The 16,700-nt window shown below is 43.9% G+C and overlaps 1 protein-coding gene across 2 annotated transcripts; it reads left to right on the forward strand.

Moving 5' to 3' along the window:
• Positions 1–290: 290 nt before the first annotated feature.
• CALM1 (calmodulin 1) lies at positions 291–13,169 on the forward strand. Of its 2 annotated transcripts, none has more exons than XM_032766523.2 (6): positions 291–512; positions 4,846–4,876; positions 6,337–6,480; positions 10,042–10,148; positions 11,618–11,753; positions 12,028–13,169. In XM_032766523.2, the coding sequence occupies exons 1-6, from the start codon at positions 510–512 to the stop codon at positions 12,054–12,056; spliced, it is 450 nt and encodes a 149-aa protein (XP_032622414.1). In that variant the 5' UTR covers positions 291–509; the 3' UTR covers positions 12,057–13,169. The 2 variants fall into 2 exon arrangements, with proteins under 2 accessions (XP_032622414.1, XP_074921741.1); XM_075065640.1 differs by lacking the exon at positions 291–512 and adding an exon at positions 1,363–1,386.
• The last annotated feature ends 3,531 nt before the right edge of the window (positions 13,170–16,700 follow it).

Genomic DNA, 16,700 nt, shown 5'->3' on the forward strand with positions numbered 1-16,700 from the left:
ATTGAGGGTTTGGGTAGCAAGGCACCTGCCATCCCCCAGGGTCCTCAGATGCCCGGGGCCCATCCTGGTGAAAGCTCATTCTATATCTGAGTTAAATCAGGGCAGTCCATCGCTAACCACTGGTAAGCGTGTGCTGCACCCCTGGCAGGCAGCGTGCACTGCTGTCCCTGCACGGCGCCTGCTGGGCAGAGGGAAAGCCTGCCCCGCTTGCCAGCTGGGCTGGCAGAGGGGAGTGAGCCTGACGGGGAGGGGCTGAGCATAGGGGCAGGGCTGCCCGCTGCAGTCACTCTCACACGGGCAGAGGCTGGGAGGAGAGAGAGAGACGCTACTCCGGCGGAGGGATACAGCCCTACATATATAGCAGGGAGGTGCAGGCTCACACCTACAGCATTTGTCAGGGGGGAGCCGCTCGGAGGAAGTAGCAGCCGCTGCAGCTCCTGCTCCTTTGCTTGAGCAGCCCGTGTAGCAGCACCAGCAGCTACCTAACCCAGCGCAACCACCCCTACGCAATGGTAGGTAGCTGGCGTGCACCGGCTGGTGGGGCTGACTTTGGAGCTGGCCTGGCCGGGAGGCCCGGACGCATCTGGATTTGCCATCGCAGTGGAGATGGCTGGCTTGGGACGAGCTGCTGCTGAGCTGCCTTGCCGTTGGGAGGGACTGGGGAAACCGCGTGGCGTTTGGTTTGGAGCCCGTCTTCCTCTGCTTGCCCACCCGCGGTGGGGAATCGGGTGGGAGTTAATCTGGCTCAGCGGCTGCAGCCCCTCTTCCTCTTCCCGGGCCCTAGCAGCGGGGTGAATGAGCGGCGGGGGCTGCCGATCTTCTCCCCCCCTACCCTGCCCATCTGAGGCGAGACTGGGCAGCCGGGCGGAAGCCCACAGATCCGCCTCGCCCCAGGCTGTTTCCCTGCGCCGCATGGCCGCTGTCCCTTGCATCGCGCAGCGATGGGACCTGCTGCTACTGACTCTCCGCTCCCGGGCTGCTCGCTGGGATGGGAGGGCGCCTCTCCCCCGGCGCGGCGGTGAGCTGGGGCCTGGCTAGGAAGCTGTCGCTCTCGTGGCTGCTGGCAGTGCCCGCTCCCGTCCCTTGCCAAGAGCTAGGGCCGGTCCCTCTGGGCGCCTGGGCGGGCTGGCTGGGATGCTGCCCCCGAGCCCGGAGCGGGCAGTGACTCTGCGCTGCAGTCCGGGGGGAGAGGAATGGCTGAGCCACCACTAGGGCAGGAGGTGCGGGGCGCCCTGTGCCGCCGGCTACAGCGGCTGCTCTAGGGCTCTGCCCGGTGCCCCTGGATGGGAAGAGGCGGGTGCCAGACGGGGGTATCCCCTTCCTTAGCGGGGCGGGGGACAGCAGGAGCTAGCGGGGCTTGCCCCTCCCCATCCCTCCATGGCTGGGGTGGGCGATGGCACCCCCGAGGCTCCCTGCTCCTCTCCCCGCTCGGGCTGGGAATAGGGTTCCCGCGGGGGGCACTAGGGATGAAGATAACAATCCCAATTTCAGCACCAGCTGCACTGCGCAGGGTGGCTGGGGTAGGGGAGGCCAGGACTCTGCGGCTGCTGCGCTCTTACCCCCCAATCCTTAAACGCAGTAACGCCAAATCCTTCGCAGGCTGCATTACATCATGTCTCCTCCTCTTCCTCGCCAGCCCCAAGGGGGTGAGACAGGGCCGCAGTGTGCGTCGTTTCCATTAGAAACTTTCCAGTTTCTGCCTGGGGTTAGTGGGAGGAGAGCAGCAGCTACAACACTGGAGCCTTTATCTTTCCGGAAGGGGTCTGGCTTCCTCACTGGAGACAGGACTCTGGATGCGCATGGGAACGGGTGGCTCCTGAGGAGTAGCTGCTTGGCTCCCTCAATGAAGTGGGAAGGGGGGACTGGGAGCTGAAGAGGATGGACAGGCATCTGGAGCTGGCAGAGAGATTCCGCAGCTGAATCACGCTCCTAACCAAAGGACCAAGAGAGGATATTGGACAATAGCGAGAGCAGCAGTTGCTTCTGCTTCAGGGCCGCCTCTTGCCATTTCGCTTCCCCAAGCACGGCGGCGCGGCACGCCGCGGGGGGGGGGCGCTCTGCCGCTCGCCGGTCCCGCGGACCTCCCGCAGGCGCCTGCGGGAGGTCCACCCGAACCGCCTGCCGCCCTCCCGGCAACCGGCAGAGCGCCCCCCGCGGCATGCCGCCCCAAGCACGCGCTGGGGCCTGGAGCCGGCCCTGTTCTGCTTGGGGGGTGGGGTGGGAGCACTCCAGCAGTTGGTGGCTGCTGATCCCTTTGCTTGGTGTACAGAGGTGCCTGTTGCGCTCTAGGAGAAGAGGTGCTTGCCTTACTTGGGTTTTCTTTAACACAGACCTGGATTTCTAACATTTGCGTTGTCCATGTTCACTTTAAAAGTGCATCACTTGTGCATAGACTAGGCTGTGGGGTCTGCCTCTGTTCAGTCTGCTCTGAACACCAGGTTGCTGGACTGCAACACTGTACTCTTAATATCAGAGGGGTAGCCGTGTTAGTCTGGATCTGTAAAAGCAGCAGAGAATCCTGTGGCACCTTATAGACTAACAGACGTTTTGGAGCGTGAGCTTTCGTGGCTGGGTATTCACCCACGAAAGCTCACGCTCCAAAACGTCTGTTAGTCTATAAGGTGCCACAGGATTCTCTGCTGCTTGTACTCTTAATGACACTGGATTGAGAGATTCTCCCCTCCCTTCAGCTTTGGCTTCCTATAGGAGCTGTGAAAGCTGGGGTGCAGATTGCCAAATGTGACTGCGGGCCATGCTGGGTGTTCCCCACCACACCCCCTTCACTTCTCCCTTCCTGTTGGGGGAAGGCTGAGGTCACTGGGACAGGATTTTATGACTTGGCTGGGTTGAGTGATTTTTCTGGTGTTACGTACCTTTGCCCTGGTAGCTAGGGTGATCAGACAGTGTTTGTGCCTGTTGCTTAGGAGGGTGAACTGGATGCTGTGCAAGGTCAGCTTTCAAAAGTAAACATAAATGCTGCTTGAAGACCAGAATATTGTCAGTTTCAAATTGGAGGGGCTTCAAACTGATGCTGTGGATCTGAGTTTCTCTCTATTGAGGTGTGGCTCTATTTCCTGTTCTGCAGAGCATTGCTCTGATATGTCATGCTATGTAAATGACTTTTTCCGTTTCACTTAAGAGAATCTCTTTAGTGAGAGTAATACAGAGTGGGCCCTGGTCCTCAAACCGTTTACAGTTATGTTTTAATATTCTTAAACACACACACAAACTACAGCTTAGTCCATATGAGGCTCCAATTAAATAATTCAGTAGAAATAATTTCTTCAATCACTATCGTTTTGTAAAATATCCATAAAAGTAGTCTAACTACAGATGGAAGTGCTTTGGGGGGTGTGTGTGTGTGTGTGTATGTGCATATGTTTAATGCACACAACAACCTTTCAACCCTATCGTCCAGAGACCAACAAAGCATGTAACAAATATACAGCTTATTTCACACTAGGATATGATACAATTTCTTCATAAAAATAGCTACTTTACTGTAGCTAACTGCTCCTGACTTAAAATTATTGCTGTTTCCCAGGAGAGATTAGGAGCATCTTGGTATCCTTCCTAACTGATCAGTTAAACGTTGTTATAGTTTCTGAATTTGGTATAAAAATGATTTTATTAAAATAATAGAGTGAAAAGCACAGGGGTGCTAGGAAACCAAATATGATTAATCTGGTACCACACCATCCTCTAAAAATACTGAAACCAATTAAGTGGAGTTTTTCCTTTCCCCTAAAGGAAGATAATACAAGTCTACACAGTTGTTAGAACATAAGAACGGCCATACTGGTTCAGACCAAAGGTCCCTCTAGCCCAGTATCCTGTCTTCCAACAATGGCCAATGCCAGGTGGGAATGAGCAGAACAGGTAATCACCATGTGATCCATTCCCGGTCGCTCATTCCCAGCTTCTGACAAACAGAGGCTAGGGACACCATCTCTGTCCATCCTGGCTTATAGCCATTGATGGACCCATCCTCCATGAACTTATCTGGTTCCTTTTTGAAACCTGTTATAAATTGTTCTCTGAATCTATGGGCTGGAGAAAGCTTCAAAGTGTGTTGTGTTTTGTTTTGTTTTTTGAACTGCCCCCCACCCACCCACACACACACACTCCTCTCCTCCCAAAAAAGCGAAGGATAAAATGTCTTGTGTTAAAGGAATGTGTTTGGTTCTGTTGTGGGCCCAACAAAACACAAATGCAGTTATCTGCTGATTTCAGATGTATTGGTGGTCTCACAACATGGTATTTAATTATTGTAAATGGCATGAACCTAACAAACTGTAGCTTAATGAAGACCTTTCATTGCATGGTGACATTGCTACCTAATGGAGCTGTTACTTTAGCTAAATGGCATAACAAATGAGATGCTGACAGAAAAGCATGTAATTCTAAGAACATGACGGAAGTCCAGATCTTGCAATCGTGGTACTATTCTATCACAAGCTAAAAAACTGTGCTAGGTCAATATTGTGATGGATTATCTCCAGGAAACACTTGGGTCATGTTGAATCACTAGGGGATATCTGCTTTGTGCCTTAAACTTGGCCATATTGAATTTCTCCCTAAACTTGATCTGGCTATGGAATTCTTAACTAGTCCTAGAATGTGTAGTGTCTCTTTGCAGCATTAGCTATTCCACTGAGTCTTAGATGTTGCTGCACCCTATTGGTGGGTGAAATCATTCTTCTGTGTATTGAGTACTCTTGGATTTCTGGGGTTGAAAGGTGCTGTATAAATGTAAACTTCCTTACAAAGTTTGTATTGCATCTCATGGCTTGACAGAGCTATAGAAAAACAGTTTTCTAAAATAACTTTCTACTCTTCATGTAGGCTGATCAGCTGACTGAAGAACAGATTGCTGGTAAGTATCCCAATTAAGAAAATTGGTGAGCCAAAGGAAACTAGTGAGCCAAAAGAAAAGGGAGAATTGGTGAGCCAAAGGAGATCCAACATCTCCTTTGAATGTTGGAAAATATTTCTAAAACACTGCTGGATATTCTCTCCTGAGCTTGAATATCAGTCGACAAGCAATATAGGCAATCTTCATTGAGTCTCTAAAAGTTCTGGCACATAATTGCTCTTCCCTCTTGAGAAATTTGTGTTTTAAAGAAGCTGAAGGTACGCTTCTTTGGATAATTAAGGCCCAGCACCTAGGTCTGGTGTGACTTTTAAAAACAAATCTTATAGAAATATTTAAAATCCAGTTAATTCAAAACAGAGCTAAATAGTCACTTCCAAAGTTTGGAGTCCAAACATTGCAACAGTAGACTCTTTCCTGAGATTGAAAATGAAACTGAACCACGTGCACCCCACTTTACTTGCCACCATTTGCTTTTACAAGCCAAATCTTTAAAACTTTGTATTCTCTCTTGTGTTGGCAACATATGTAAGGAAACTTTTTTTTTTTTCCTCTTAAATCATCTCTAATCTAACACTGCCTTTCTAAATTAGAGGAAATGGCTAAGAGGGTAAAGCATTGGGTCTAAACCAGGGGTTGGCAACCTTTCGGAAGTGGCGTGCCGAGTCTTCATTTATTCACTCTGATTTAAGGTTTTGCTTGCCAGTAATACATTTTAACCTTTTTGGAAGATTTCTTTCTATAAGTCTGTACTATATAACTAAACTATTGTTGTATGTAAAGTAAATAAGGTTTTTAAAATGTTTAAGAAGCTTCATTTAAAATTAAATTAAAATGCAGAGCCCCTCAGATCAGTGACCAGGACCCAGGGAGTGCGAGTGCCACTGAAAATCAGCTTGTGTGCTGCCTTTGGCACACATGCCATAGGTTGCCTATCCCTGGTCTAAACTTTTGAGAGCCTATCTAATTTATTGATTGGTCACTATTATGTTAGTAATTCAAAAATAACTGATAAATGAAAAGTTTCTCTGTCAGGGATGTCTGGCTAACTCCCTTGTTTCTCTAATCTTTGCTCAGAGTATTGTCCACAAACTGTTTGAAACACTGGGTTCTTCATTACTCACTCCCCCCACAAATAAGTGCTGTTGATGAGAAATGGACTTGACCCAACTGAGTAACTTGTAAACAGGGTAGCATGTGCTTATCCAAAACTCACACAGCCTGATGTAACATACAGGCTAGGGAGGGTGGTTAGAGGGCAGTGGCTTGCACACGTGATACATTTTTCAGAAAATACAAATCTAAAGTATTAAAACATTAGTCTTCTAGTACAGACTGCAGACAAAGTGCATTTTTAAATCCTATGGCATGGACATTGGGATCAATTTTCTGTCACTAAACATATTTTGGTACTGTTTGGTGGTGGTCATAGTATTTAATAATGGAGCTGTTTCTGTCTTCAGAGTTCAAGGAAGCTTTCTCCTTATTTGACAAAGATGGTGATGGCACCATCACAACAAAAGAGCTTGGGACTGTCATGAGGTCACTGGGTCAAAACCCAACAGAAGCAGAATTACAGGATATGATCAACGAGGTAGATGCTGATGGTAAGTGTGGGGAAGATGCAGTTGGCAGTGTTTTATTCATGGTGAGTGTGCACGCTACAAGTTTGGGTTTGAGCTGGGTAATACAGCCTCTCAAGTCCTGCTCTTTCCTTTTGATAGTAATCCATTAAAATTTGGTCAAAAGCTATATAGGGTTTGGTTTTTTTAACTGTTTTCTACATAAAGCAACCATTTGATTTTCATATTAACCTTAATGGTAACATCTATGTTCATATTAACTATACCAGTAGATATACAAATGAGATAGTCAGTGTCAAAATATAATACTGATAAGGGCTTCTGCATCTGTGTCCTGCTCATGGCTTCTATCCAGGGTTCAGTTTCTTTCCTCATTACTTGGTTTTTTTGTTGTGTTTTTTTTTTTCCCCCACCTCCTGAATTGCTGCAAACTATAGCTCATGGAGTACCAAGTAGCTTTCCCATATCTGTTCAGTTACCCATCCCATCCTCGTCTCAGTGGTTAACCTAATCTTAATTTATTTTATATATTTTAATCCATTGTATTGGCCATGTGGTAAAAACTGACTTTTCTTTCTTCTCTTAAACTAGGTTAGGAATTAAGAATAAAACCTGGAGTTAACTTCCTATCAGTCTAATAAACAAAGCCTATCTCACGAAAGGGGGGAAGCCTTCTCTTAGAGATTGACTTGGGTAAATGGATGCCAGAAAGGGTAACACCAGAATTGTGTTCAAAGCTTGCTTCAGATTCATGGATATGCAAAGGGAAGGTGCTTCATACTGGCTCTGTCATGGGAGGAAAATTTTAACTACAATGATATTAACAGTATATTAGGAAATTCTTAGTGCCTCTGATAAGAGTGTAAAGTATATTGAAAGAGGAAGTGACTATTTGACCTTTGTGAAGACACTCAAAATGAAAATCAAAACTACTTGTGAAGTGCAGGATACAATTACTTGCAAATTGCTTAGGGCACAAGTGTCCAGGAACCACCTTCCATTTTTGGTTGCCGAGGCAATACTCTTGTAGTGTAATTATTAGTGACTTGTCTGATTCTTCTACTAAGTGTCATGAAATCTAGCCTGAAAATTGAATGAGTCTGAATCTCAGGGCTCCAATATAGTGAGCGTATGCTATCCTTTTTATTAAATTTAATTTGTGCTATTATTTGTAGTAGGATGATGTGCTATAACCCCCTGCATTGGACACTTCTTTAAAGTAAATTCCAAGCTTTTATCTGTTTGGGGTGGCAATCAATTTGATTGACAGATTGTGCCAACCACTAAGAATCTTCCAAGAATTGAAAATAGGTAACTTTTTTTTTCTTCTGTGAGTTAAAAGTAAGCTTCAAAATCAATATAGCTGTGTACACACTATTGGCCCTCTAAAGGAATTACTGAACACTAAAAAAAACTAGATTGGAAACTGTTAAAACAGCAACAAGGCTAATAAAACATGAGTGCAAACCTTGATCTAATAGATATGCCACAGTAGGATGGCTTGACACAAGACTCTGGGTACCAACATTGGGGCAGACTGAGGAAATGGGGCACAAACCCCAAACTGGGTGTGAGTTCTATATGTAGATTTCGCCAACCAGTTATCAAGTGTAAACTTCTCAGGCATTAGACTTAACATGTAGTCACAGATAGTTGCCTTGGGTACTTACATCAGTCTGGCCACCCAGGTAAGCTTTCCTTTGTGATCAATGGTTCTTTACACCAAAGATCACAGCAATATTCAGGTTACTCCCATTCCCAGATGACCAGTCATTTACCTCAGGTCAGTTGCACCTTAGATCTCACACCAAAGACAGTGCTTGTAGCAAATCTTATAATAAACTATCCTAAAGACTTATTAATAAGGAAATGAGTTATTTACAAGGTTAAGGCATGCATGCACACTCAAATGAATTCCAATTTTGTTTCAGAAAATAAAAAGCCGTAATAAGCAAGCTCTATACATCCTTGAGAGCTAACCCAGGCTAAACCCTGGGGATCTTTTGCTTATGCTTAGTAATCCTTGTCCCTCAGAGTCCAAACAACATAGAGATACAGTTCCACCTTGTTAGGGATTTTTATTCCCTTTCCTCTTGTGCTTTGAGCTGCAAACTTCTCTGATGGAAAAAATTCTCCCTGCAGCTCCTCATGATCAACAAAAGTTGTGCAAGTGAGCAATCAACAAGTTGCTTGTCCTCTTCTACAATAGTTCATCTGGTGTCAAATATATCAATGGTCCTTGCTTGTCGGGCATGATAAACACTTTCACGTTTCACGGTAGTTAATGTTTCTCTCCTGTCTGGTGACTTGTTCAGTTAGATGGTCACGATGCAAATGCTCAAATATTGCCTTATAATATGGGATACAGATGTTTTTTAAGAGAGATTAGACTTCATTGAATGCTTTTAAATTGCTGCATGCATTAGAAACATCTGCTTTGTGTTTAACTCTAATACCTTTTTTTAGCAATACTGACACACGTGAACCAGACTGATCTCATCTAGCCATTTGTCAATATTCCAGTGAGGCATGGGGACTTAGCGTGAGTTGGCACCTGTTTTTCCAGCATCACAAGACATGTCTCTGGTCACATTAAGTTACTTTTAACAGTAAATGGACATGGTCAAAATATAGCCTAAAAACAAGATGTAGCCTCTACTGGACTTCAGATAGGCTGTTTGCTCTTTTACTACACACCTTCTCAGTTGCCTTTAATTGATAGCATTCCCTAGTATTCTGAGGTGTTAGGGATTTCCTGTCAATGGGGAAAGATGCCGTAATACGGGAAAAGATGGGGTGTGGTGATGACTCTGCAGTGGCAGAGGAATACTTATTAGGCCATGTAGGTCTGGATTTTTGAGAGGTGCTGAAAAATTGCAGCTTACCCAGATGCTCTTCACCTCTCAAAATCAGGTCTCTAAGGTCCACAGTTTCCAGAAGATTGATTATAAGCATGTTTCTCATTATAAGTAAGCATATATTATAATACTTTAATTGTGTGGTCACGTTGTTTAAAGTCTTTGTATTGATTGCTGCTAAACATCCACTCTAGAATCTTTTTTTCCTTCTGGAGATCCAGATGAAATCTACCCCAGCAGATTAGGGTTTTAGCTCAGTTGTCACTCTTATTCACTTCTTGGTCTTCAAAGTGAATATAAATGCATACACTATCTGCAACTCAAAGTATCAGACTGAGTCTCATTAACACAATCCTCATCTAACATGGCACACTAGGAGCAGACTCTTAATTACCTAGGATGGTGAACTGAAGAGTTCTGGGGTGTAGGTCTGGAGAGGAAGTAGCAGTCCATTCAATAGTCCTCATTACAGCCATATTTTTAGTGGTTGCTTGAGCATTCTAGAGCAAAAAATGCGATATTAACAATTTTGGGGAAGAGACTGACTTAAGGGTGACAACTTACAAAGTTCTTGGAAGCCTCTATGGTTTTAGTATAAAACCGGAAGGTAGCTTTTAAATACTTGATCAGTCATATGACACTTGTCTCTTCCTGACTCTAAAACTAGCTTTGGTATCAAGGAAATGATGGGACTCCTAAAGTACAGATCAATTTCTGTGTTTTTAAGGCAATGGTACTATCGATTTCCCTGAGTTTTTGACCATGATGGCCAGAAAAATGAAAGACACTGACAGTGAGGAAGAAATCCGTGAGGCATTCCGAGTCTTTGACAAGGTACTGCTAGAATCCAAAGCTACAGACAGACTTTTTGAACAGTTTTTAATGACGAACATCTTTCTCCCAGAATTGCCCTATGCTTGCCTGGAAGGTGGGTATAAGCCCTTCTACCAGCAGTAGGAGGAAAACTTATTTCTGATATTATAGAGTAGACTTGCTGAAACTGCTCCCCTAGATGATGGGTGGGGGGGTGTCAGACTCTTTCTTGCCAGAATCCCTGGTAGGCCTTCTCTCAGGAAATTGGAGTGATTAGACTTGTTCCTATTTTAGTATCAAAGGTGTCTCCACTTCCCCCAGCCTTATGACATAAGCAAAGTACCTGAACACAGGTGCAGAGGGCTTTGCACACCTGTATGAAGACTTTTCATAAAGTTGAGATCACTTGTTCAACTCGTAATATGTATGAGGAGGTGAAGCTTAATAGCCTCTGTGTTCAGATTGTTGGGTTTGAAGCTGCTTATGGGAAGCTTGTTATCAGAAGCAGAACCTCTCTGTTTTTCTCAAAGGACAGACATGAGCACAAGAACATCGTCTTCTCTCTACTTGATAGAGTTTTTTCCCCCCTTTGATTGTGTAAGATAACTTTACAGATGTCTTCACATCACTAGACTTAACAGGACAGCCTTAAAGTGACCATAGCTATTAAACTAGGTAATTACCCAAACCCAGATCTAGAACAGTTTTTCTCCACTAGCGCAAGTAATGGGGACACTGGAGAAGGCTGGCTTCAAGTCCACTTCTGCCATTCTAGGTTCTGTGCTGTGGCTTGTGGGTGGAGTTGGGATCATTTCTTAATGTGCTTTGTGTACTCTAGATCTTATTGCCCAGGAAGCCTCTCTAGGGAAACCAGCAGTTGGTTGAGGATGTGATGGTACAAGAGGTCAACTTGCTGCTCTTTCCTTCTCTTGGCAGGAGGAATTAAGTTATTGAACACACTGGGCTGACATACTGAAATTAAAGAAACCCAAATTGAAAGATAAATTACCATTCTGTTCTCCAGGGTACTGGAGACTTTCAGAAACTGTCTGGAAACATTTGGAAATTCTAAGAACCACAACTCCAAACTAGTATATATGATTCAAATGTAGGTGTGTGCTTACCTGGGTGAAAGAGTCAAAGATGTATATTGAGGCATACAAAGACCTAATCAGATAAGGCTACTTACCTGGTCCAAATAAGTATAGCAGACTTCACTTTTGTTCTGGAACACGCAGTCCTCATGTAATGCCTCCATCCTCTATGCTTTAGAAGGCATGGCTATAACATTCTCTGTGGTTGGATAAGATGTACAGGGCACCAGGCCTCCAGGCTGGGTACTAGGTCACTGATGCCTCAGGGTACCTGGGAGAATAATTTCAAAGTCAGTTACTGGAGACCCGAGTTTAATATAGAACAATCTCAGCTAGGCTTATGTTCCAGTCTTCTAAATTGTCATTTTAAACCCTGTGTAACTATCTTCCTCACAGGATGGCAATGGTTATATCAGTGCAGCAGAACTACGTCATGTTATGACAAACTTAGGAGAAAAGCTAACAGATGAAGAAGTAGATGAAATGATCAGAGAAGCAGATATTGATGGAGATGGACAAGTGAACTATGAAGGTAGAAAAAGATGCTCTTGTTCTGTTTGTGAAATCACTTATAAACTTAAGTAAAGCTTGCTGGGTGTTATTTAAACTTGGTAATTTTGGAGTTTGAATTACTCTAACAATTCACTAAACTGTCTGTATTATTGAGTGAAAAGACTTGATCAGAGCACTTTGTTTTGATTTTTAGATGCACTGAAGGTTTATGCCAAGTGCAGTTAAGAGACTTCCTTGTGAAGTTAAAATTACTTTGAAGATATAAAAACCACCATGACTTTTTGTATTTTCAGAATTCGTACAGATGATGACTGCAAAATGAAGACCTCCTTTCACCTTTTTCCCCCCTCTAGAAGAATCAAATTGAATCTTTTACTTACCTCTTGCAAAAAATGTTCATTTATTCATTCTGTTTCTGTATAGCAAAACTGAATGTCAAAATACCTTCTGTCCACAAACTGCATGTAATGGTTGGTGGTCCTGTCCCCAAAAGATCAAGTTAAACTTCAGTTTTACAATATAAGTAACTGTACTACCTTTTAAAAATAAAAAAAAAATAAAAAGGAAGCACTTAGTCATTAGCAAATGGAACTTTTGAGGAGTTCACTATTACACTGTTTGGGCTGGCCAGTTTTTCATGCATGCAGCTTGACAATTGAGCACAGTCAAACATTTGTATTTAATTTAAAAAAAACAAAACCTAAAAAATCCACAATTTTGTCCAATTGTGGATTCTAGTTCAATTTGTAGTGTAAATTGTCATAGCTGGTTTACTTCAAAATTAGTTAATACCTCAGGATGGTATGCAGCAGAAATGGTCAAAGGATGCAAAGTTTAGAGGAAAATGCCCTAAAGGTTGAATGGTTCTCCTGTATGTAGCATTGTGCTCCACAAAAGATGATCTTAACTATGGATGGCATGTCTGTTATAATATTGGTTTAACATTGTCTGCATTGCACTATAGTGAAACGGGTGTCAGGCTGTTACCGTTCACAAAATTTTTAAAAGAGACCTTCACCAAGGGAGCATCTTTGGACTCTCTCCTATTTTTAAAACCTTCTGTACCATGACTTGGAGCTGGCAGAGTAGCCTGTGGACTTCAGCACAACTATCAACATCGCTGTTCAAGCTATTACAGTTTGTCCATTCCAAGTTGTAAATGCTAGTTTTTTTTTTTGTTTTGTTTTTCCAATAAAAGACCATTAACTTAACGGTGGTGGTAAATGTTTTGTAAAGCTGACTTGTGTATATAAATTGAGACACTGAACCAAAAAAGCAGTAGGAAGGAAATGTTTTTATGAATGACTTACTGCTAAATTATAATACACGTTGTATGCAATAACTTATCCCATATCTCTTCTTCAAGATGGCAAGGACTGATCTTTTGTAACCCAAGACCTTTGCTATAAATAAATGAACTTGTGCTTGCCTTTCATATCATGACAATGTTAATTTAGTTGGTGTCAAACAAGTGTAATGCTGACTCTAGAACTATCAGTGTAGTCACAACACTTGATTTCACTAAAATGGAGTGCTGTCAGCCTAAGTGCTAGCAATAGGAATGACATGCAGGTGTCATCTTATATGTACCTTATTGAAATCTGTTTGAAAGCTTGGACAGCTCCATGGAGTCTAGGCTGTCTGACACTCAATTCCAAAACAAAACTGGGTGGAATTCAAGGAATTCAAGACTTAAGCTCCACAGAGGGGAAAGGGCAAAAGAGAACTTGGGTGCACTCCAGTAAGCAAAGTGGGGCCAAAGAAACTAGTACGATCTTTTTTTGGAAGCTGGAACTGCTGACTTCTCAGATATTGCCACATCAATTTCACATGTCAAAAACAAGTTGGCACTACCCCTGCTCTGCATGTAGCAACAGTTCTTAGTCATTTCAGTTCTGCAAAGTGGCGTTCTCTATTCCTCAACTTTGTGCACAACTGTACAGCAGCCATATCTGCTCTGTACCAAGCTTTTTGTCTGAGCTCAAAGAATGCTTTTAATATGACTACCTCCACTTTTTGGATGGCTTTCGTGTTGAGGGGGGATATGGAGGCCCTGGATCCTTAATTGTAACTTTGTGTTTTCTCACGTACAGAGCTGGACTCGTAAATGTTAACTACAAATTCAAGGCATAGTAGGGTGGCAATGCCATTCCTGGGAGAGACATGGGTTAGTATATCAGTGTAGCTTTAGTTTTCCCCTATGTTGAGTTAATACAGCCTGTCCAGAAATGTAGAACCAGGTGGCTGTTTCAGAGTAACAATCACTTACAATGTGTAAAAAAGCCCCTGGGGGCTGAGAACTTGTGTAGTATCTCCCAACCGCTAACTTGGAGTGGATGCGGTGCTTTATGAAAGAATACATCTCTTCCGCTCTACTGTTACTCGCATTAGGTGAGTTAACTTAAATGCTTGCTAGTAAAGAGACTTTAGCTCTGAGTAGTATTTAACTTGATTACAAACAAGTTTGGCAATGCTGACATGCCCTGTATCTTGTCTGAGTGCAGCAGCATGTGTACACTGCAGCTAGCCATAAGCCTCCAACCATGGGTAGACAGGCTTGTGCTAGCTGGAGCCCTGCTAGCACACTAAAAATAGAAGTGTGCATATTGCAGCTTAGGCAGTATCTTGGGCTGTCAAGGTCAGCTGACCCCTACTAGGTCTGAGTTCAGGTGGTAGCCTGAGTCTTTGCTGGAGCTGCAACACTTGTGCTTATTTTTAGTATGCTAGCTTGAGCCTGGTTAGTGCAAATGTGTCTGCCTGGACTGAGAGTGACAGGCTTCAATACCACATCAACTTAGAATAAATTTTCTCTTTCTATAGCAAGCTGGATTTTAGCATTGCTGTCCTTTATGGTAGGAAACTTTGGAGAAACAAAGTCAGTGTCGTCATCACACATCTCACCTGTTCTCTTTTCAAAGCTAGCATAAAGTGAGGTTGCCAAACTTACTGCCTGATTGATTTATTTAGTGTGTGTGTGTGTGTGTGTGTGTAAATAGTCCATCATTAAACCATCTCTAATTGTTGCTTTAACTATGAAAGGCTGTGGAGAAAAAACAGAGGCCCTTTTGATGGTCATTAGTCACAGGACCCATTTGCTTTGTTGTTCCTTACAGTACTTCCTGCCAAGTGTTGCATTTTTACACCATTTATGCAGCCTTACTGGGTCAGACCTGAGGTCCATCTAGCCCCGTATTCCTGTCTTCCAACAGTGACCAATGCCAGGTGTTCCCTCTGAAGCACAACAGGTAATCAAGTGATCCACCCCATATCACCTATTCCCAGCTTCTGGCAAACAAGAGACTAGGGACACCAATCCTGTCTGTCCTGGGTAATAGCCATTGATGGACCTATTCTCCATGAATTTACCTAGTTCCTTTTTGAACCCTATTACAATCTTTGCCTTCACAACATTCTCAGGCAAGAAGTTCCACAGGTTGATAGTGCATTGTGTGAAGAAATACTTTTGTTTAAAACCTGCTGCCTATTAATTTTATTTGGTGACCCTTCCTTCTTGTGTTATCAGAAGGAGTAAATAATACTTCCTTATTCCTAGCAACTCCAGTTGCTAAGAAAAGGCAGGTGTTAGTAATGGGAGATTTGATCATTAGAAACGTAGATAGCTGGGTTTGTGATGACCGGGAGAACCGCATGGTGACTTGCCTGCCTGGTGCAAAGGTTGCCGGACTCTCCGAGGTATACGTAGAGGCGAGCGTACCGTATTTTGTCTGAGCTGGGAGAGGGAGCCAGGGTCTCATTGGTTACAGGTCAGTAGGTACCTAATAAGCGTGACATAGGGAACCAGAGGGTATGAATTAGAGATGTCCTGGGAAAGCTCAAATTTAGGCTGCTTCAGTAACCAGAGACTCAAATGCCAGGACCCATATGGGCGGCACAGTTCCTCAGAGAATATGACTACCCGAGATCCCAAGCGGCTGACCATGGTGCTCACAGGTAGGGGCTTGTGAGTCCAGGCCAACTATCAAAGTCTCCGAATGCTGGATGAAGAACAATGGTGTAGAGAAGGAGGGGTTTAAGATTCCAATGAGGATAACTCCTCTGGAGGGCCAACAGCCACTTTTTGGGATACAGGTGGGAGCCTACTAACACGAAAGGTGAGCATGGGCGACCAGGCCACACGGAAGACCCAAAGTGAAAACCAGACTGCTGGCACTCGAAAGGTTCATTTAAAAAGACATGTAGAGGCGACGAGATATGGAGAAGCAAGTAAATGCTTGCTAAGATTTCTCGGGGAAAGGCCACCAATCTGCATTGCCACAGAGAGCATCAGTGGCATATGGACCACTGTAGGAACCCTCTCTGGCCCTTGGCCGGGCAGGTTCTAATGATAGACGAATACAAGCTCACAGGGTATCGCTTAGGACGCCGAGGAGCAGAGCTCAGAGTAGGGGAAAGAGGATACATGCTCATCAAGTGAGACCCGAAATACAGAGCGAATCTATATTAGCAGCCATCAACTCATAAGAGAAGAGAAATCGGCACAATTCCAGAAAGGGCAGCAACCATGTAATCACAGTAACCAAGGACCATTTTAATGCGCTCTTAGAGTATAAAACAAAGCCAGAGCCAGGTCTACAGATGAGATCGCTTGATACTAGATGACCTTGAGGTAAATGTGAGAGAGGAGATATTGTAGAAACACAGGACCATACCACGGAAACCTCTCTGACTGAGAGCTGAGGGCAACTTGCTAATAGTGACACAATCATTCCGTGATATACAATAGTAATATCCGGGGATAGACAAGAACAGTCTCACTTGGAGGCCGCGCAGCGGAGGCAAGCATCTGTATGAGAGTCGATGAAAGAAATGTAGATCAAATGAGTCAATAACCTTAAGCGGATCCTAGACATGTGCGCACTAATGCCATGAAAGCCCTCTAGTTAGATAGAAATTGATCTCCCCTTGCTCTACATGCAAGATGAAAATATGACAATCTAGGGCATCG

Source organism: Chelonoidis abingdonii, chromosome 4, assembly GCF_003597395.2.
Source record: "Chelonoidis abingdonii isolate Lonesome George chromosome 4, CheloAbing_2.0, whole genome shotgun sequence".
In the NCBI taxonomy this organism is placed as follows: Eukaryota; Metazoa; Chordata; order Testudines; family Testudinidae; genus Chelonoidis; species Chelonoidis abingdonii.

Excerpts from the sequence above, each read along its gene's own strand:
- CALM1 (XM_075065640.1), top strand. Across the intron at positions 4,877-6,336 it reads GACTGAAGAACAGATTGCTG|AGTTCAAGGAAGCTTTCTCC; the intron begins GTAAGTATCCCA and ends TTCTGTCTTCAG. Across the intron at positions 10,149-11,617 it reads CATTCCGAGTCTTTGACAAG|GATGGCAATGGTTATATCAG; the intron begins GTACTGCTAGAA and ends TCTTCCTCACAG.